At 47.0% G+C, this 23,424-nt stretch overlaps 1 protein-coding gene across 9 annotated transcripts in view; it reads left to right on the top strand.

Moving 5' to 3' along the window:
* LOC122930268 (NACHT, LRR and PYD domains-containing protein 12-like) overlaps positions 1-23,424 on the top strand; it is a 797,118-nt gene that overhangs the window by 727,327 nt on the left and 46,367 nt on the right. For all 9 annotated transcript variants that reach the window (XM_044283506.1, XM_044283510.1, XM_044283511.1 and 6 more), the window contains one exon: positions 9,914-10,084. In XM_044283506.1, coding sequence (XP_044139441.1) covers positions 9,914-10,084 — 171 coding nt within the window. The remainder of the gene's footprint in view (positions 1-9,913; positions 10,085-23,424) is intronic.

Genomic DNA, 23,424 nt, shown 5'->3' with positions numbered 1-23,424 from the left:
TTAGATATAAAATTGGGAAAGGGGGAGATTAGATTTTGTATTTTTTAAAGATTTTTTTAGTTTTTTTCTCTTGTAACTGTAACAGTAACTGTAATGCACTTTCTATGCAGTGGATGAGAACAGACAGAACGCGATGGCGCCTGCGGTTTATATGGCGACTATACGGAGTTCTGTATGTCTCCGTTCCTGCACTGACCCGCGGGGTGTGGACAGACAAGGGTATATGAGGAAACACAGGGAAATCTATGGACACGTGAGCGGTCCACGGAGGACACGGACACATCACTGGCGTGATAATCCGCCCGTACGGGGTCAGAACTCAGCCGCACTTCAGAAATGTTTTACATGTTTTATAAGTAGTCACTGAAAAAAAAGTTAAAAAACGCAGCGACATCAGCAGGTGACAAAACAGATTTTGTCCGTTTTTAGCCGCGTTTCTCTCTGGACGTCTGTGAAATGTTTTTCCTCTATAGTGAAAGATGTAAAACCGCCAGATCTCCAGCACGCCGCGCTGCTGAAAAGAGGCAGAAAAAACACAGAATTAGAAAAACTCCAGGAATAAAACTCTTCTGTCTGATACTTTCCATAGACCTTTACTGCAAAAATCACCAAATCTCAGAAAACCCCAGTAAAAGCTGTGTGTGACCGCGGCCTCTGGGGGGCGCTGCAGATTGCAGTCTGTGGCCGCCTGTGGTCTCACCTCGTATGTATCGGCATGTAAAGCTGGAGGCTTCAGCAGCATTCTGCGCGCTGTCCGCCTGCCACGTGTCACAGTATAAAGCCGCACATCACAACCTACATTGTGACACGTCTATAACCACACGTGACATCATCACATATCGGGCTCCAGTAGAGAACGCTTCTCTGCATCTGTATCACTATTAGTGCCCCAGCATTTCCTCTATTAGGCTGGTCCTGAAGGGGTTAAAGCTTCTGATGTGCCACACTGTGATGTGGCATGACGAGTGCAGTATGTGGCGGTACTTTATACTGTAGTACAGGTATAATATACGGCTCAGACAGGTGACAGGGCTCTCAGTGAGATGATATCTCCTGCTACATGAGTCTGTGTGCGCCACCTAGTGGCTGTCAGGTGACCTGCGGCTGCCAAGGGTTTTCCTGACATTGATATAATGAGGAACTGGAGACCTTCACACGAGGGTGGACACATCCATCTATTAGTGTTACATGAGCAGCGAGTCATGTGACCACAGTATGGCGGTATTATCATCTACACAACATATAGGATTATATGTCATATACTGGATTTTCCCTTTATAAGACGCACCCCAGGTTTAGACAACGGAAAATAAGAAAACGTAATTTCTAGATCCTCTATGAAGGGAATGTGGTTTAGTGAAGTGGAGGCGTCGAGGTCGGGAACTTCAGGTGTAACAACCAGCGATGGTGCATGTGGTCCCCTCATTAATGTACCTCCAAATAAATGTGTCTCCTGTCACTGCTCTGTGGTGTCCGGCCACGCTGCTTCTCCTGCTAGGGTATTTTTAAGTATTTGTGTGCGACACACACACAGCTCTGCTATACACAGACAGCCCTGCTATACACACATACAGCTCTGCTATACACAGACAGCCCTGCCATACACACAGACAGCCCTGCCATACACACATACAGCCCTGCCATACACACATACAGCCCTGCCATACACACATACAGCCCTGCTATACACACATACAGCTCTACTACACATATACAGTTCTGTTACACACATACAGCTCTGCTACACATACACACTTAGCATCTTTACTGAAAACTCACATCTCCCTACACCAGTGTCGGCTGTACAGTCTTCCTGCTCTGGCTCCTCCTATTGATGACATCATCATCAGGTCATTAAGCTGTAGTCTTCATCTCCTTTCAGTACAGTGTAGGACCTTCCTCCCCCGTGCACTGAACGGATGGTTCTCCTGCCTGCCGCCTCTCTCACTGATCAGGCAGATCTGTATGTGCGCTCGGCCTGATCACTGATGAAGCAGTCAGGGTCTGGCCGTGCTGGATCTCCCTGACTGCTGTTTATAAGACACTTGTAGCAAGATTTTTTCTTACTAAAAGGGCGTCTTATAAATTGTCAAATATGGTAAGTCTGATTTTCAGTGATGTGGTCCCGGTCATAGGAGAGAACTGCTGAAAAGTATCTGCATTGTAAATGTCTTCTCTGGGACTTTGATATTGATGGCCTGTCCTCAGGAACAATATCTGACTGGTGGGGCCCCCGACACCCTGCCTATCAGGTGCTTAAAGAGGCAGCGGCGCTGGGTGAGCACTTAGGCGCCAATTTATTAAGACCGGCGTTTTACACACCTTTCTTAATAAAGCTCTACAAGAAAATTTAGACTATCACATCCAAAGTCACAGGTGCACATCCATAAGGCTAGCATGCCGGCAGCTCACCCTAACAGGCTTAGGTTAGGCCCAGGAGAGGCAGTTCTGTTAGTGGTAGGTACCTATCTGCAGAAGACACCTTGACGCAGGTAGATGGGCCCGACACACGTATGATCAAATATGTGCACAAAGACCTTCCATTTTTCATGCATAGTAGGTATAGTACCACTGTAATCCAGAATAATCCCTAATCCTGGGTTCTATTATTAACATTGATAAAGCCGTAAACTGGCAGTAAATCCGTCGAAGTTATCAATAAGCGCCGGCCTCTCCTTAACTTCGGGGCATCCAGCGCCAGTCCTAAGTGTAAGGGCTCTTTCACACTTGCGTTGTCCGGATCCGGCGTGTACTCCACTTGCCGGAATTACACGCCGGATCCGGAAAAACGCAAGTGTACTGAAAGCATTTGAAGACAGATCCGTCTTCAAAATGCTTTCAGTGTTACTATGGCACCCAGGACGCTATTAAAGTCCTGGTTGCCATAGTAGGAGCGGGGGAGCAGTATACTTACAGTCCGTGCGGCTCCCGGGGCGCTCCAGAGTGACGTCAGAGCGCCCCATGCGCATGGATCATGTGATCCATGCGATCACGTCATCCATGCGCTTGGGGCGCCCTGACGTCACTCTGGAGCGCCCCGGGAGCCGCACGGATGGTAAGTATGCTGCTCCCCGCTACACTTTACCATGGCTGCCAGGACTTTAGCGTCCCGGCAGCCATGGTAACCATTGAGAAAAAGCTAAACGTCGCATCCGGCAATGCGCCGAAACGACGTTTAGCTTAAGGCCGGATCCGGATCAATGCCTTTCAATGGGCATTCATTCCGGATCCGGCCTTGCGGCAAGTGTTCCGGATTTTTTGCCGGAGAAAAAGCGCAGCATGCTGCGCTATTTGCTGCGGCCAAAAAACGTTCCGGAACGGAAGACATCCTGATGCATCCTGAAGGACGGACTGTCCATTCAGAATGGATTAGGATAATCCTGATCAGTATTCTTCCGGCATAGAGCCCCGACGACGGAACTCTATGCCGGAAGACAAGAATGCAGATGTGAAAGAGCCCTAAGACCACTTCAGAGCCGCTGAAACAGGCATAGAAAATGGTAAATAGGACGGGTCTGCCAGACAATCCCCTCCCCCACCCACTGTAATACCAAACACATCCACTATACACTGTACTGCTCTGTAATAGCAAACACATCCCCTATACACTGTACTGCTCTGTAATACCAAACACATCCACTATACACTGTACTGCTCTGTAATACCAAACACATCCGCTATACACTGTACTGCTCTGTAATACCAAACACATCCACTATACACTGTACTGCTCTGTAATACCAAACACATCTGCTATACACTGTACTGCTCTGTAATACCAAACACATCCACTATACACTGTACTGCTCTGTAATACCAAACACATCTGCTATACACTGTACTGCTCTGTAATACCAAACACATCCACTATACACTGTACTGCTCTGTAATACCAAACACATCCACTATACACTGTACTGCTCTGTAATACCAAACACATCCACTATACACTGTACTGCTCTGTAATACCAAACACATCCGCTATACACTGTACTGCTCTGTAATACCAAACACATCCGCTATACACTGTACTGCTCTGTAATACCAAACACATCCGCTATACACTGTACTGCTCTGTAATACCAAACACATTCACTATACACTGTACTGCTCTGTAATACCAAACACATCCACTATACACTGTACTGCTCTGTAATACCAATCACATCCACTATACACTGTACTGCTCTGTAATACCAAACACATCCACTATACACTGTACTGCTCTGTAATACCAAACACATCCACTATACACTGTACTGCTCTGTAATACCAAACACATCCGCTATACATTGTACTGCTCTGTAATATAAAACACATCCACTATACACTGTACTGCTCTGTAATACCAAACACATCCACTATACACTGTACTGCTCTGTAATACCATACACATCCACTATACACTGTACTGCTCTGTAATACCATACACATCCGGTATACACTGTACTGCTCTATAATACCAAACACATCCGCTCTACACTGTACTGCTCTGTAATACCAAACACATCTACTATACACTGTACTGCTCTGTAATATCAAACACATCCGCTATACACTGTACTGCTCTGTAATACCAAACACATCCACTATACACTGTACTGCTCTGTAATACCAAACACATCCACTATACACTGTACTGCTCTGTAATACCAAATACATCCACTATACACTGTACTGCTCTGTAATACCAAACACATCCACTATACACTGTACTGCTCTGTAATACCAAACACATCCGCTATACACTGTACTGCTGTGTAATACCAAACACATCCACTATACACTGTACTGCTCTGTAATACCAAACACATCCACTATACACTGTACTGCTCTGTAATACCAAACACATCCACTATACACTGTACTGCTCTGTACTTGGTGAGCTGTGAGGAGGTGGCAGCGCTCTCCTGATCCGGTGAGTACAGCTGGGAGGTGCCAGGAGTCGGACCCCCACAGAACTCATATTAATGATGTTTCCTGGGGGTAGGACATTAATATCCAGTTCCTGGATAACCCCTTTAAGTTCTTCAGCAGACCCCTATATGATAACATAAAGGTTCTGATGACCCCTTTAACACATCAGTTGGATGAAAACACAATCAGTAATGTCCTTCATGTCTGAGAAGAGCAGCGCTATCAGTAATACCTGCCCCCGCTGTATAACACATAATGGGAGCAGTGACCCCCTCCCCGGATAACACACAGGTAAGTGTTCCCGGACTGACCTCATCAGAACCTGCTTTGTGCCTCCACATGGAGGAGGTGTCATATGTTGTGAGAGACATCTGGAGGGACAGGAAGGACACATCTGCTTCTATGGGGCGGATTATAATCCATCCCCCAAATAACTGACTGAGTGAGGGCAGAGCCACATGTGTCCTGTAGTAATGTGAGGAGGAGAACGGGGGCCACAGGGGCCACAATAGATGGTGGAGGAAGGAGACTGAGGGCCACAATAGATGGTGGAGGAAGGAGATTGGAGGCCACAGAGGCCACAGACTGAGGGCCACAATAGATGGTGGAGGAAGGGGAATTGAAGCCTTAAGGACCACAACAGATGGCGGAAGAAGGAGAATGGAGGCCACAGGGACCCCAATAGATTGTGGAGGAAGGAGACTGCGGGCCATAATAGATGGTGGAGGAAGGAGACTGAGGGCCACAATAGATGGTGGAGGAAGGAGACTAAGGGCCACAATAGATGGGGGAGGAAGGAGAATGGAGGCCACAGACTGAGGGCCACAATAGATGGTGGAGGAAGGAGAATGGAGGCCACAGACTGAGGGCCACAATAGATGGTGGAGGAAGAAGAATGGAGGCCATAGACTGAGGGCCACAATAGATGGTGGAGGAAGAAGAATGGAGGCCATAGACTGAAGGCCACAGTAGATGATGGAGGAAGGAGAATGGAGGCCACAGGGACCAAAATGCAGTACGCAGACCTGCAGGGTATTGCGATGTGAGGTCACGGTTAATGGGCAAACGAGGGTTACTCACAGTTTGTAGGGAGACCCTGGGCAGGCGTACAGCAGTAATGGATAGGCTGGCACAGGGGTCCTCTGGGGCACTCTCTGTTAGTGATGTCCGGATCATGAACGAATCGTTCTTTTGAATGGATTCAGTTCAGTGAACCGGAGGAGTCGATTCCTCTGACTGATCCGATCCGTGTGAAGCCGCTCAGTCAGATTAGCAAAGAGGCAGCAGACAGTGTTATAGGACACTAGCCCCGCCCCTCCCCGCCCTCCAACCAATCAGAGGCAGCCAGCACTGACTCACAGCACAGGGGGAGTCTCAGGGACTCAGACTCCCGACAAGTTCGTCCAGGGGGGGGGGGGGTATAGTATTGCATGTAGCAGAGCTGTGTGTGTACAGGGTGCTTGCAGCAATGTAGCAGAGCAGGAAGCCTGGCAGTGACTCGGTGACACAGTCTCTGACTCATTCGATTCTTTTAACTAATAAACTCTTAGACAATTATCTAAATCCCTGCAATAACTATACAGTGTAATTACATCCCAGTCTGCTCCACTGCATTCACTGCAACAGAGCTGTTTTTGCTAGGAGCAAACTTCGGTTCACTTGAGAGCCGACTCAGCAAGTGAACCGAAGATTCGATGAGCTGAGCATGCGCATTGATCTTCAGTTCACTTGCTTCTGCCGGCTCAGGAAGTGAACCGAAGATCCGATTCATGAAAAAGATCCGAACTTCCCATCTCTACTCTCTGCATTTTGGGATCAGGCCTGATGGTGGATGAGGTGCCCTGGATGTTGCAGGTGTTTAATGTGCCTAGGGCAAGGTCCCTTTAAGGTTCGTGACGCCAGTGCCTGTAACGGTGGCACACCGATTTCTGGTAGTAATAAGTGAGGAACACGGTGTTGTGGTGAACCAAACTTTCTTTACTGGAAACAGTTCAACTTTATACAGTTTGAGTTCAGTTCCACTTTACAGCAGCAGTCAATAGCAGGCTCTTACATCAATGGCAGGTAATGTTCTTTGCAAGATACTCAGAGGGTAAAATCAACACTCACAGACCAGGCTGCACTACTCCTCAGAAATCCTGGCTGTCTGTATCCCAAGGCCCGTATGCACTAATGCTGGCTTTTATCCTTGGTAGCAATCCTCCTCAGGTATATATCCCTTGCTTTAGGTTAATAATCCTTCTACCCTTCAGCTCTCTTGTCTGGCTGGAGTACTCTTCTACTCTGCTCTTTGCTCTGTGGGAACTGCAGGTTTCTCTTAAGAGGTAAACTCTTCTCTTGGTGACTATCTTCTAAGCTAACTCTGGCTCAAGAACTTCAGGCAGGCTGGAATCCTTCACTAGCCTCCTGGTGGCAACTAGAAGCCTGGACTGTCTAGCTGCATGTCAGGAGGAGGCCCTCAGCTTGTCTCTGGCTGGTGCCTTCTCACTTCTGTCTCCACATACTCCTGACTACACAGACTGACCCCTCCCTGTCTGGGCCTGAATATATATACTAGGGGCTCCCTATCTCCCTCTAGTGTCTAGATGATTAACTACACCATAATAGGCCTTCTACACACATCACAGGGAACAGTGGCGTAGCTATAGGGGTCGCAGCGGTCGCAATTGCGATCGGGCCCCTAAGTCAGGGGGGCCCACGGGGCCCCCCAGGAGATAATGAGTAAAGCCCTGGCCCGGGTAGTTTACAATACTTGTGCGCTGCAGGCGGCGCTGGCCCTAACCCCCAGGCGTTCCCATGGTGACGGGGCGTTCCCATGGTGACGGGGACGCTTGCCTGGGGGTTAGAATATACAGGGCCACGCCGCTCACAGCAGTATATTTATAAACTAATCAGTAACTACTTTAACTTTAATCATTGCTCATTGCTGAGCTCTTTACTTGGATTATTTGGATATCTTACTTTGTCTTAGCTCCGGTAATAGCAGGCAGTGCGGGGGGCGGCGCTCACTCACTGACGTTACACGCCTGCTCCTCCCACTAGGCGGCGCAGGCGCGTGACGTCAGTGAGTGAGCGCCGCCCCCCCGCACTGCCTGCTATTACCGGAGCTAAGACAAAGTAAGATATCCAAATAATCCAAGTAAAGAGCTCAGCAATGAGCAATGATTAAAGTTAAAGTAGTTACTGATTAGTTTATAAATATACTGCTGTGAGCATCGAGGAGGGGGATCTGTGGATGGCACTGTAGGGGGATCTGTGGATGGCAGTGCCATCCACAGATCCCCCTACAGTGCCATCCACAGACCCCCCCTCCCCTAAACAGTGCCATCCACAGATCCCCCCTAAACAGTGCCATCCACAGATCCCCCTACAGTGCCATCCATAGATCCCCCTACAGTGCCATCCACAGATCCCCCCCTAAACAGTGCCATCCACAGATCCCCCTACAGTGCCATCCATAGATCCCCCTACAGTGCCATCCACAGATCCCCCCCTAAACAGTGTCATCCACAGATCCCCCCTAAACAGTGCCATCCACAGATCCCTCTCCCCTATACAGTGCCATCCACAGATCCCCCCTCCCCTAAACAGTGTCATCCACAGATCTCCCCTAAACAGTGCCATCCACAGATCCCTCTCCCCTATACAGTGCCATCCACAGATCCCCCCTCCCCTAAACAGTGTCATCCACAGATCCCCCCTAAACAGTGCCATCCACAGATCCCTCTCCCCTATACAGTGCCATCCACAGATCCCCCCCCCCCAAACAGTGTCATCCACAGATCCCCCCTAAACAGTGCCATACACAGATCTCCCCCCTAAGCAGTGCCATCTACAGATCCCCCTCCCCTAAACAGTGCCATCTACAGATCCCCCTCCCCTAAACAGTGCCATCATGGCACTGTTTAGGGGAGGGGGGATCTGTGGATGGCACTGTTTAGGGGGGATCTGTGGATGGCACTGTTTAGGGGGGGGGGATCTGTGGATGGCACTGTTTAGGGGGGATCTGTGGATGGCACTGTTTAGGGGAGGGGGGATATGTGGATGGCACTGTTTAGGGGGGGATCTGTGGATGGCACTGTTTAGGGGGGATCTGTGGATGGCACTGTTTAGGGGGGATCTGTGGATGGCACTGTTTAGGGGGGGATCTGAGGATGGCACTGTTTAGGGGGGCATCTGTGGATGGCACTGTTTAGGGGGGGGTCTGAGGATGGCACTGTTTAGGGGGGGATCTGTGGATGGCACTGTTTAGGGGGGGATCTGTGGATAGCACTGTTTAGGGGAGGGGGATCTGTGGATAGCACGGGGGGGGGGGGGGCATAATTTTTTTGGCTATGGGGCCCATGCATTTCTAGCTACGCCCCTGACAGGGAAGATTACACATAATGGCATATGGAAATACATTAAAATGGACTGTTAAATACACTGCCACTGTCCCTCAGGAGTAGGAGTACCACGTGGCCCAATTGACCCTTGTGTAGTGCCCACATTTACCTAGTGGGACACTACAAAAATAGATTATGGAGGTAGTAGAATGGAGGCCACAGGGACCCCAATAGTTTGTTGAGGAAGGAAAATGGAGGCCACAGACTGAGGGCCACAATAGATGATGGAGGAAGGACAATGGAGGCCATAGGTACCACAGACTGAGGGCCACAGATGATGGAGGAAGGAGAGATCTCAGCAGCTGATGACGCTAACACAAGTTCCTCCAGCTTTATGACTATTGTACATTCATGTGCTGCCATCATCACTGATTTATGACATGCCATAAAGTGAGGACACTCCTCAGGGTTCTGGATTTCTAGGACATGGACATATCATACAGCTGCCGCCATTCCTGACATCCACCACACACAAGAGGCGGCTTCTAGTGATGACATTTATGGATTTTACTAACAGCCGGGGACATTTTCTCTCCACAGTCACAATCTACAGACTTTATACTGACGCTCTGTGGACGCCTCACCCACATCTCATCTTCTTATTCTTACAGATTGGGTGATAATGATCTACCAGACACTTCCTGCATCCAGTTGGCATCTGTAATAAGGAATAACCAGTCCCTGAAGATACTGGACCTGTCTCATAACCGTCTGTCTGGTCCTCACTTCAGTGACTTGATGGAGGCTCTGTCCAGTCCGGCCGGCAGGATAGAGACATTACAGTGAGTATAAGAGATGTGTACAGGACGGAGACATGTGGGGCACACGTTATACATGGAGCTTATTCTATTTTATGCTCCGCACCATTGTTATGTCTATGAGATAAACTGCTGACCGCTCCTTGATATGTGACGTCTACTAATGTCTGACTAATGCCCCAGGTCTAGTGGTGTCAGCGGCCACCGCCCCCCTTACCTGCGCCCCTGATGTCGGCACAGTCTGTATAGAAGCGTCATCTGCAGCAGATTTATCATCTTCTCTCCACATCACTGAGATTTTACCTTTTTCCCGACTTCTAAGAACCAGAACGTTCTTACTTTTCCGTTCACGTTGCCGTCTGAGGGCTTCATGCGCTGCTGTATTTTGCGGTCCAGAGAAAAGTTCTATTCCTGTCCTCGAAATGGAGAAGAATAGGACGTTTTATGTTTTTTGAGACCACAGGACAGACTTCAGGGTGTGGGGGGCACACGGTGTAATGTCCGCACGTCTTGTGGCCCCGATGAGATTAATGGGTCTACATCAGATCCGCAGATCGGCTGCAGACGGAGACTACGGTCGTGTGCATGAGGCGCAAGATGGAGGTTTTTGTGTTTTTTTTTACGGTGTTGCCGGTGCGCCAAAACTGACATGACGACCCTATCCTGAAGATCGGTACAATTACAGCGATACCACATTTATATGGTTTCTTTAATATTTTACTATTTTGAAAGTAATTTAGGCTACTTTCACATTAGCGTTCGGGGCTCCGTTTGAAGGCTCTCACAAGCGGCCCCGAACGGATCTGTATGGCCCCAATGCATTCTGAGTGGATGCGGATCCGTTCAGAATGCATCAGTCTGGCACCGTTTGGCCTCCGCTCCGCTCAGCAAGCGGACACCTGAACGCCTGGCCGCGCGGAGGCAAACGGATCCGTCCAGACCTACAATGTAAGTCAATGGGGACGGATCCGTTTGAAGTAGACACAATATGGCTCAATTTCAAACGGATCCGTCCCCTATTGACTTTCATAATTAGAAATTTTTCAGAAATATAATGCAGACGGATCTGTTCTGAACGGATCCCATTGTCTGCATTATAGGAGCGGATCCGTCTGCGCAGACACCAGATGGATCCGCTCCGAACGCAAGTGTGAAAGTAGCGTTAAACCTTTAAAAAATCTGAATCTCCTTCCCGGCCGTATCCTGACCCCATGGCCGCTTTCTATCTCCATCTACAGGGCGGAGGCTGGTTTTTGCCGGGCGAGCTGTAGTTTTTATTGGGGCCATTTTGGGTCACAAATAACTTTTTGATCTTTTTATTTTCTTATTATTTTCAGGGGGTGAAGTGACCAAAAACCAGCGATCGCTGTGCGGGACAATCACTTGTACATTCTAATAGTTCGGATATTTTCGGATGCGGCGACACCAATTATGTTTATTTTTTTATTCTTTATTTTAGATGTAAAATTGGGAAAGGGGGAGATTAGAATTTGTATTTTTTAAAGATTTTTTAGTTTTTTTCCCTTGTAACTGTAACAGTAACTGTAATGCACTTTCTATGCAGTGGATGAGAACAGACAGAACGCGATGGCGCCTGCGGTTTATATGGCGACTATACGGAGTTCTGTATGTCTCCGTTCCTGCACTGACCCGCGGGGTGTGGACAGACAAGGGTATATGAGGAAACACAGGGAAATCTATGGACACGTGAGCGGTCCACGGAGGACACGGACAGATCACTGGCGTGTTAATCCGCCCGTACGGGGTCAGAACTCAGCCGCACTTCAGAAAAGTTTTACATGTTTTATAAGTAGTCACTAAAAAAAATAAAAAACGCAGCGACATCAGCAGGTGACAGAACAGATTTTGTCCGTTTTTAGCCGCGTTTCTTTCTGGACGTCTGTGAAATGTTTTTCCTCTATAGTGAAAGATGTAAAACCGCCAGATCTCCAGCACGCCGCGCCGCTGAAAAGAGGCAGAAAAAACACATAATTAGAAAAACTCCAGGAATAAAACTCTTCTGTCTGATACTTTCCATAGACCTTTACTGCAAAAATCACCAAATCTCAGAAAACCCCAGTAAAAGCTGTGTGTGACCGCGGCCTCTGGAGGGCGCTGCAGATTGCAGTTTGTGGCCGCCTGTGGTCTCACCTCGTATGTATCGGCATGTAAAGCTGGAGGCTTCAGCAGCATTCTGCGCGCTGTCCGCCTGCCACGTGTCACAGTATAAAGCCGCACATCACAGCCTACATTGTGACACGTCTATAACCACACGTGACATCATCACATATCGGGCTCCAGTAGAGAACGCTTCTCTGCATCTGTATCACTATTAGTGCCCCAGCATTTCCTCTATTAGGCTGGTCCTGAAGGGGTTAAAGCTTCTGATGTGCCACACTGTGATGTGGCATGACGAGTGCAGTATGTGGCGGTACTTTATATTGTAGTATAGGTATAATATACGGCTCAGACAGGTGACAGGGCTCTCAGTGAGATGATATCTCCTGCTACATGAGTCTGTGTGCGCCACCTAGTGGCTGTCAGGTGACCTGCGGCTGCCGAGGGTTTTCCTGATATTGATATAATGAGAAACTGGAGACCTTCACACGAGGGTGGACACATCCATCTATTAGTATTACATGAGCAGCGAGTCATGTGACCACAGTATGGCGGCATTATCATCTGCACAATATGTTGTATTATATGTCATATACTGGATTTTCCCTTTATAAGACGCACCCCAGGTTTAGACAACGGAAAATAAGAAAACGTATTTTCTAGATCCTCTGAGAAGGGAATGTGGTTTAGTGAAGTGGAGGCGTCGAGGTCCGGAACTTCAGGTGTAACAACCAGCGATGGTGCATGTGGTCCCCTCATTAATGTACCTCCAAATAAATGTGTCTCCTGTCACTGCTCTGTGGTGTCCGGCCACGCTGCTGCTCCTGCTGGGGTATTTATAAGTATTTATGTGCGACACACACAGTTCTGGTACACATACAGCTCTGCTATACACAGACAGCTCTGCTATACACACACACAGCTCTGCCATACACACATACAGCACTCCCATATTAACTAAACACTGCCATACACACAGACAGCTCTGCTATACACACATACAGCTCTGCTATACACACATACAGCTCTGCTATACACACATACAGATCTGCTATACACACATACAGCTTTGCTATACACACATACAGCTTTGCTATACACACATACAGATCTGCTTTACACACATACAGCTCTGCTATACACACATACAGCTCTGCTATACACACATACAGCTCTGCCATACACACATACAGCTTTGCTATTCACCCATACAGCTTTGCTATACACACATACAGCTTTGCTATACACACATACAGCTCTGCTATACACACATACAGCACTGCTATACACACATACAGCCCTGCTATACACACTCAGCACTGCCATACACACATACAGCTCTGCTATACACACATACAGCTCTGCTATACACACATACAGCCCTGCTATACACACTCAGCTCTGCCATACACACATACAGCTCTGCTATACACAGACAGCTCTGCTATACACAGACAGCTCTGCTATACACACATACAGCACTGCTATACACACATACAGCTTTGCCATACACACATACAGCTTTGCCATACACACATACAGCTTTGCTATACACACATACAGCTTTGCTATACACACATACAGCTTTGCTATACACACGTACAGCTCTGCTATACACACGTACAGCTCTGCTATACACACTCCCATTTTTGGTCTGATTTAAAACATAACGTTTATTTCATTTTTATTAAAAATGGTATAAAACAGGAAGAAAGAAAGAAAATTGATTAAAAATAAAGTGCGGCTTGGCTCTGGGCTAGGGATAGTGAGATGCTTTACCAATAGACACTCCCTCTATATCTGTATCCATCAGTATCTAGGGATTAGATATTTTCCAGCTCTCAGCTTTCTGACTGTCTGTCCTGTAAGCAGTGAGATCTTTCATCTATATCCCTATATATTATAGTTGGAGGAGCGCTATTGTCTAATGTTGTCTGCCTGTCCCCAGATTCCCTGGTGTTTGCCTCTAATACATTCGCCGGCCGCTTATGTGCCGCGCACGGAGTGTCTGCAGCGCACTGAGACGCGGTCACTGAGTCACTGCCACACTTAACCCTCAACTCCCCCGACATGTGTCACCACTGCTGCAGCGTCTTCAGGGGGAATGGAGCGACTATCAGCACGAGCGCCATCTGAATCAATGTTTCTAACTGCTGCAGGCGGGTCTTTTCTCATCTGGTCTCCAATCAGCGACCAGCGCTCGTGGGACAGTGACGCAATCTGACCAATAGCCCTCAGTCTATGGGACACTTTTATAAACAAATCAATGGGACCGCGATGGGGACGTCATGTGCCCCAACGTCTGCAAATGTAGTTTTAGGGTGGTGGGAAAATAATGATGTATTCACGGAAGGATTGTCGTCGTATGTCTGCCACATTATTTTCTGGGGCAGATATATTGACGACATTCTCATTCTATGGGACGGGGGCCATTCACTATTTCACGAATTCTCTCAGACACTGAATAACAATAACATAGGAATGAAATATACTTACGAAATTCAGGATAAGGAGATGGTGTTCCTTGACCTAAAAATAAAGGAAGCAGAAGACGGACACTTGGTCCCAGAGGTTTACAGAAAACCTACTGCAGCAAACAGCTATCTACATTGGAATAGCGGGCACCCGTCTCCCGCCAGGCCGGTACCTGCGGGCGCGCCGTAACTGCTCCGACGAGACATCTTTTAGCAAAGAAAGTGAACAATTGTTCCAAAGGTTCAGAAAGAAAGGTTATCCAACTAGACCCCTAAAGGATGCAGACAATAGAGCCAAAAAGGTGGATGGAGAAGATTTATTACAGATAACAGCACCAAAAACCAGTGAAGTCATCAGATGCATGGGGACATGTGATGGATATAATGGAGAGATATATAGTATTCTCAGGAAATACGGGCGTATAATACAATCTGACAGAGACCTAGGTATGGTACTTACCCCAAATCCATCTGTAACATACAGGAGAGGCTCAAATGTAAAGGACCAGTTGGTTCATAGTCACCTAGCGGAGGAGAGAACTCGGACTGGAGAAACAAGGGAGAGGTACCGGGGCTCATCACCCTGTGGAGATCGCTCCTCTGTAAGTATATACCCCGCATAAAGAAGGTCATCAGCCCTGGGGATAAAACAGAATATGAAATTAGACAACTCATTACTTGCAGAACACAGGACGTCCTCTATAAAGCCTCCCGTACAGGTCCCAAATTATATATAGGGAAAACCATACAGGAATAGAGACGTCGTATCTCAGGCCACCTGAGTACAACTGATAAAGATACCCCTATAGCTCGGCATAGTAAATATATACATGGTAATAAGAGCTCCGGGTAATATCCATGGAACCAAGAGGGGGTCATCTGGACAAGAAACTCCTACAAAGTGAGGCTCGCTGGATCCATAGACGAGGACCTATGAGTCCATATGGATTGAATGAAGGTTTCTCATTCACGGCATTTATCTAAAAGTTAAAAGGAAACATAAATTATAGAAGAAAACCTAGAATATTAGATTATAACATTAATATAACACAGAAAAAGTAATAGTGCAGAAGGAAGAAAAAGACCAATATTTAACCACATTAAGCTTTAGTCACAGAGTTTAAAAAAATATATAAAAAAGGACCAATTCTCCTCTCGCAGATTAAACACCGTGAGATGAATGAACATTCCAGTGTCAGTAGACACTGCTATATATAGTGGATATGAGTCCGCCTACCGGTGACCATGTAGCAGATATGCGTAGCGCTGATTCCAAGATATACTTTGAAGACATAGGATTGATTTAAAGATCTAGCGCTTGAACCTCTATTCTCTATTAAAAAGCGCATGTATTTATACTTTCTATCATTAACTAAGATATAGGACATGCGCAGGAAGAGAAATACCTTTGAACAGTAGAGAAAGCCTAGAGGACATGCGCATGCGCCCTTACTCTGATGTTTGAGCTGGAAATTGAGTCGGAGGGCATGCGCTGTGGGACTCTTTCCGTGAACTAGTTTTCTTCTTAGTCCTAGCGCATGCGCTCCCACTTAGACTCTCAGAGATGAATCGGGAGGTAAGTGTAGATGGAGAGGCCCGGCTTGCAGGACATGCGCAGAAGCGGTTAATATGTTGATACAAAGTTAAAAGTTCTTGCGCAGGCGCACATGCTTTACAGGTATTGGTGATACGTATGATTGACGAACTAGCTAAGACTGAGGGCTATTGGTCAGATTGTGTCACTGTCCCACGAGCGCTGGTCGCTGATTGGAGACCAGATGAGAAAAGACCCGCCTGCAGTAGTTAGAAGCATTGATTCAGATGGCGCTCGTGCTGATAGTCGCTCCATTCCCCCTGAAGACGCCGCAGCAGTGGTGACACATGTCGGGGGAGCTGAGGGTTAAGTGTGGCAGTGACTCAGTGACGGCGTCTCAGTGCGCTGCAGACACTCCGTGCGCGGCACATAAGCGGCCGGCGAATGTATTAGAGGCAAACACCAGGGAATCTGGGGACAGGCAGACAACATTAGACAATAGCGCTCCTCCAACTATAATATATAGGGATATAGATGAGAGATCTCACTGCTCACAGGACAGACAGTCAGAAAGCTGAGAGCTGGAAAATATCTAATCCCTAGATACTGATGGATACAGATATAGAGGGAGTGTCTATTGGTAAAGCATCTCACTATCCCTAGCCGCAGAGCCAAGCCGCACTTTATTTTTAATCAATTTTCTTTCTTTCTTCCCGTTTTATACCATTTTTAATAAAAAATGAAATAAATGTTACGTTTTAAATCAGACCAGAAACGGGAATCTACTAGCCTTAGGCTATTTGAATTGAAATATTTATTTCCCGGGTCCAAAAGGTCCCTGAAGCATAATTAGAGATGTCACGAACATAAAATTTTCCATTCGCTAACGGCGAACGCGAATTTCTGCAAATGTTCGCGAGCAGGGGAACCCGCCACTGACTTCAATAGGCAGGCGAATTTTAAAAACCACAGGGACTCTTTCTAGCCACAGTAGTGATGGAAAAGTTGTTTCAAGGGGACTAACACCTGGACTGTGGCCGGAGGGGGATCCGTGGCAAAACTCCCAGGGAAAATTACATAGTTGACGCAGAGTTGGATTTTAATCCATAAAGGGCATAAATCACCAAACCATCCTAATTTTTTTTTGAACAACGTGGTTTAACCACTTCAGCTCCCCTAGCTGAAACACCCTTAATGACCAGACCACTTTTTACACTTCGGCACTACACTACTTTCACCGTTTATTGCTCGGTCATGCAACTTACCACCCAAATGAATTTTACCTCCTTTTCTTCTCACTAATAGAGCTTTCATTTGGTGGTATTTCATTGCTGCTGACATTTTTACTTTTTTTGTTATTAATGACATTTTTCACTTTCAGTTGTAAAATTTTGCAAAAAAAACGACATCCATATATACATTTTTCGCAAAATGTATTGTTCTACATGTCTTTGATAAAAATAAAAAAATGTTTGGGATAAAAAAAAAATGGTTTGGGTAAAAGTTATAGCGTTTACAAACTATGGTACAAAAATGAGAATTTCCGCTTTTTGAAGCAGCTCTGACTTTCTGAGCACCTGTCTTGTTTCCTGAGGTTCTACAATGCCCAGACAGTAGAAAACCCCAACAAATGACCCAATTTCGGAAAGTAGACACCCTAAGGTATTCACTGATGGGCATAGTGAGTTCATAGAACTTTTTTTTTTTGTCACAAGTTAACGGAAAATGATGATTTTTTTTTTTTTTTTTTCTTACAAAGTCTCATATTCCACTAACTTGTGACAAAAAATAAAAACTTCCATGAACTCGCCATGCCCATCACAAAATACCTTGGGGTGTCTTCTTTCCAAAATGGGGTCACTTGTGGCGTAGTTATACTGCCCTGGCATTTTAGGGGCCCTAATGTGTGCGAAGTAGTTTGAAATCAAAATCTGTAAAAAATGACCTGTGAAATCCGAAAGGTGCTCTTTGGAATATGTGCCCCTTTGCCCACCTAGGCTGCAAAAAAGTGTCACACATCTGGTATCGCCGTACTCAGGAGAAGTTGGGGAATGTGTTTTGGGGTGTCATTTTACATATACCCATGCTGGGTGAGAGAAATATCTTGGCAAAAGACAACATTTCCCATTGTTTTATACAAAGTTGGCATTTGACCAAGATATTTATCTCACCCAGCATGCGTATATGTAAAATGACACCCCAAAACACACTCCCCAACTTCTCCTGAGTACGGAGATACCATATGTGTGACACTTTTTTGCAGCCTAGATGCGCAAAGGTGCCCAAATTTCTTTTAGGAGGGCATTTTTAGACATTTGGATCCCAGACTTCTTTTCACGCTTTAGGGCCCCTAAAAAGCCAGGGCAGTATAAATACCCCACATGTGACCCCATTTTGGAAAGAAGACACCCCAAGGTATTCAATGAGGGGCCTGGCGAGTTCATAGAATTTATTTTTTTGGGCACAAGTTAGCGGAAATAGATTATTATTTTCTTTCTCATAAAGTCTCACTTTCCGCTAACTTGGGACAAAAATTTAAATCTTTCATGGACTCAATATGCCCCTCAGCAAATACCTTGGGGTGTCTTCTTTCCAAAATGGGGTCATTTGTGGGGTGTTTGTACTGCCCTGGCATTTGAGGGTCTCCGCAATCATTACATGTATGGCCAGCATTAGGAGTTTCTGCTATTCTCCTTATATTGAGCATACGGGTAATGAGATTTTTTTTTCCGTTCAGCCTCTGGGCTGAAAGAAAAAAATGAACGGCACAGATTTCTTCATTCGCATCGATCAATGTGGATGAAAAAATCTCTGCCAAAAAAAAAAAATGGAGGGGAAAGGCGTCTGCCAGGACATAGGAGCTCCGCCCAACATCCATACCCACTTAGCTCGTATGCCCTGGCAAACCAGATTTCTCCATTCACATCAATCGATGTGGATGAATAAATCATTGCCGGGATTTTATTATTTTTTTATTATTTTTTTTATATACAAAGTGTTTGCCAAAGCATAGGAACGCCACCTCCTCTTCAGCTCGTATGCCTTGGCAAACGTATCTTTTACTGCAGAGGAGAAAATCTCGTCTTGCAGCGCCACATACACCGACTTGCGTGTAATCTGACAGCAGCGCAATGCTTCTGTCAGAATGCACATCGGTGCTGCAGCGAGTCGATCGGTTGGTCCACCTGGAAGGTAAAAAAAAAAAAAAAAAAAACAGGCCGCAACGCAATAATTTTATTAACTTTATAATAACTTTTGAACAGAACATATAAACTTTAACTTTTTGAACTGAACGTTAACCTTTTTGCTTTTTTTTTTTTTTTTTTTTTTTTTTTTTTACCTTTATAGGACAAAACTTTCCTTCCCCATGGGACAATGTGCAAAGCGCAAATCGCCCAAAGATGTGGCGAAGTGCATTATGCACTTTGTCCCAGGTGAAAGGAGACGTTTGCAGCAGCTCTGTGTAAATGGGCCCTAATAGCCCTGTGTTCCTGTCCTGGTGAGATGTGATCCCTATGCTAAGTGTACCTGTGTATGGTACTTCCGGAAACACTCCCCTAAGCATAGGGCAGGGTGGTCAGGGCAGTCAGAACAGAAATAGCGGGTGTCACGCCTTATTCCACTCCTGCTACAGACACAACATCTTTTTCGGGGTGACGGTTGGGTTGAGGTACCAGCAACGACATTGGGGAAATGTTGCTCGTGTAGACGGCTCACTACACTGGTGGATGGGGCCACGGAACCTCCTGGGAACAGGAGGTTCTCGATGATCTCTTCCTGAAATTTGAGGAAGGATCGTGTTCTCCCAGCCTTACTGTAGAGAACAAAACTATTGTACAGAGCCAATTAAATTAAATATACAGACACCTTCTTATACCAGCGTCTGGTGCGGCGGGACACTAAATACGGAGACAACATCTGGTCATTGAAGTCCACCCCTCCCATGTGAAGGTTATAGTCGTGGACTGAGAGGGGCTTTTCAATGACACGGGTTGCTCGCTCAATTTGGATTGTCGCGTCTGCGTGAATGGTGGAGAGCATGTAAACGTCACGCTTGTCTCTCCATTTCACCGCAAGCAGTTCTTCATTACACAAGGTAGCCCTCTCCCCCCTTGAAAGACGGGTGGTAACGAGCCGTAGGGGGAAGCCCGCGTGACTAGTTTGCGCGGTGCCACAGCAGCCAATCTGTTCTAGAAACAAATGCCTGAAGAGGGCCACACTTGTGTAGAAATTGTCCACATAAAGATGGTATCCGTTGCCGAATAAGGGTGACACCAAGTCCCAGACTGTCTTCCCACTGCTCCCCAGGTAGTCAGGACAACCGACCGGCTCCAGGGTCTGATCTTTTCCCTCATAGACATGAAATTTGTGGGTATAGCCTGTGGCCCTTTCACAGAGCTTATACAATTGGACCCCATACCGGGCGTGCTTGCTTGGGATGTATTGTTTGAAGCCAAGGCGCCCGGTAAAATGTATTAGGGACTCGTCTACGCAGATGTTTTGCTCTGGGGTATACAAATCTGCAAATTTCTGGTTGAAATGGTCTATGAGGGGCCGAATTTTGTGGAGCCGGTCAAAAGCTGGGTGGTCTCTGGGACGGGAGGCGGTGTTGTCGCTAAAGTGCAGGAAACGCGGGATGGTCTCAAATCGTGTCCTGGACATAGCAGCGGAGAACATGGGCATGTGATGAATTGGGTTCGTGGACCAATATGACCGCAATTCATGCTTTTTAGTTAGACCCATGTTGAGGAGAAGGCCCAGAAAAGTTTTAATTTCGGAAACTTGGACTGGTTTCCACCGGAAAGGCTGGGCATAAAAGCTTCCCGGGTTAGCGGTGATAAATTGTGTGGCATACCTGTTTGTTTCGGCCACGACTATGTCTAAGAGCTCCGCAGTCAAGAACAGCTCAAAAAATCCCAGGGCCGAACCGATTTGAGCTGTCTCAACCCGAACTCCAGACTGGGCGGTGAAAGGGGGAACTACAGGTGCGGCTGAAGTTGGGGACTGCCAATCAGGGTTTGCCAGCACCTCAGGGATTCTAGGGGCTCTATGGGCCTGTCTGTGCGGTGGCCGCGACGGGGTAACTACTGCACGTGCCACTGTACCAGCTTCAACTGCCCTTCTGGTGCTCGCCACTTCACCATGTTGTACGGCAGTGCTGGTACTAGGTCCAGGGAGGGCTGCGCTGCTGGTGTATGCCTCACAACGCAATCCGACAGCGCCAGCCCCACTCTGCTGCCCTTGAAGCGGATCCTGCGCAACCTGTGGTCTAGCGACACGGGGTCGGGTACGCCTGGTGCTATCAGGGACCTCAATCTCCTCGTACGAACTTTGAGTCAGAGAGCCACTGCTTTCTACAGGTTCGTATTCTGACCCGCTAGATTCGTCAGATGAGGGTTTCCATTCCTCATCCGACTGGGTCAGAAGCCTGTAGGCCTCTTCAGAAGAATACCCCCTGTTTGACATGTGGGCAACTAAATTTAGGGGTATTCCCTGAGACTACCCAAGAAAAAAAAAGCAAGCCTGTCTTACAAATGGGAGGCTAGCGAAGTACCGGAGGCCGCTGCGGTTGATAAAAAATATCGAAACTGATTTTTTTTTATCGCCGCAGCGCTTGTAAAGTGAATGTGCAGTGATCAAAAAAAATAAAAAAACGTTGTCACTGCGGCGGGGCGGGCGTGGGTGAACGCACGTGTGGGCGATCAGGCCTGATCGGGCAAACACTGCGTTTTGGGTGGAGGGCGAACTAAGGTGACACTAATACTATTATAGATCTGACTGTGATCAGTTTTACAGATACTATAAGGTCCCTTTCACACGAGCGCGATTTCCGCGCGGGTGCAGTGCGTGATGTGAACGCATAGCACCCGCACTGAATCCTGACCCATTCATTTCAATGGGTCTGTGCACATGAGCGTTGTTTTTCACGCATCAGTTCTGCGTTGCGTGAAAATCGCAGCATGCTCTATATTCTGCGTTTTTCATGCAGCCCTGGCCCCATAGAAGTGAATGGGGCTGCGTGAAAAACGCATTGCATCCGCAAGCAAGTGCGATTACAATGCGTTTTTCAGTGATGGTTGCTAGGAGACGTTGTTTGTAAACCTTCAGTTTTTTATCACGTGCGTGAAAAACGCATCAAAACGCATTGCACCCGCGCGGAAAAAACTGAACAACTAAACGCAATCGCAGACAAAACTGACTGAACTTGCTTGCAAAATAGTGCAAGTTTCACTGAACGCACTCTGAACGCATCCGGACCTAATCTGCAACGCCCGTGTGAAACCAGCCTAAAAGTACAAATTCTGATTAGCGATACGCTAATCAGCGAATAAGTGACTGCGGTGCGGTGGGCTGGGCGCTAACTGATCCCTAAACTACCTAACCAAGGGGCCTAAACTATACCTAAAACCTAACAGTCAATCCCAGTGAAAAAAAAAAAGTGACAGTTTACACTGATCACTTTTTTCCCTTTCACTAGTGATTGACAGGGGCAAGAAGGGGTGATCAAGGGGTTAATTGGGGTGCAGGGGGTGATCTGGGGCTAAAGTGTGTGGTGTTTGGTGGCTACTCACTGTGAACTGTGCTCCTCTGCTGGAACCAACCGACCAAAAGGTCCAGCAGAGGAGCAGGGAAGCCGTTTAACACAACATATTTACTAATATGATGTGTTAGATGGCTTCTGATTTGACATTTCAAAAATCGCCAGCCCGCCAGCCACGATCATTGGCTGGCAGGCTGGTGACGAAATTATGCTCGATGATTTGCCGGCTCAGTCCGAAATCTGGCATCTCGCGAGATGACGCACGGATGCGTCCAGGAGGAATGACTCGACCGCCTCTCGGACGCATCCGTGCGTTAAGCGGTCGGGAGGCGGTTAAAACATCCAGTGTGTGTATACGATCAGGTATGATGTTGTATCGATCAGGTAGTGTAAGGGTTACGCCCGCTTCACAGACATTGACAGACCAAACTCCCCTTTTAATGCACCGCAAACAGTCCATTTGCCCAACCGCAAACTTCCCATTTACACAAGGTTGGATACCAAGCTAGCCATGTCCTGTTGATGTCATTGAAGGTTTCTTCCTCCACCCAGCCACGTACAACACGAAGGGTCTCCGAAAGGTGAATTATATTGATTTTTTAAACGAGATGGTTAAAAAAAACACTGTCTCCCTCCCCTTTGTTTGAATCCACGGTCACTGCGCCTGCGCCGTGCAATTTACTGTCACACCCGATAT

This window comes from Bufo gargarizans, chromosome 3 (assembly GCF_014858855.1).
Source record: "Bufo gargarizans isolate SCDJY-AF-19 chromosome 3, ASM1485885v1, whole genome shotgun sequence".
Classification (NCBI taxonomy): Eukaryota; Metazoa; Chordata; class Amphibia; order Anura; family Bufonidae; genus Bufo; species Bufo gargarizans.
The sequence above is the reverse complement of the archived record's forward strand: the minus strand, read 5'-3'. Positions and strand labels throughout refer to the sequence as shown.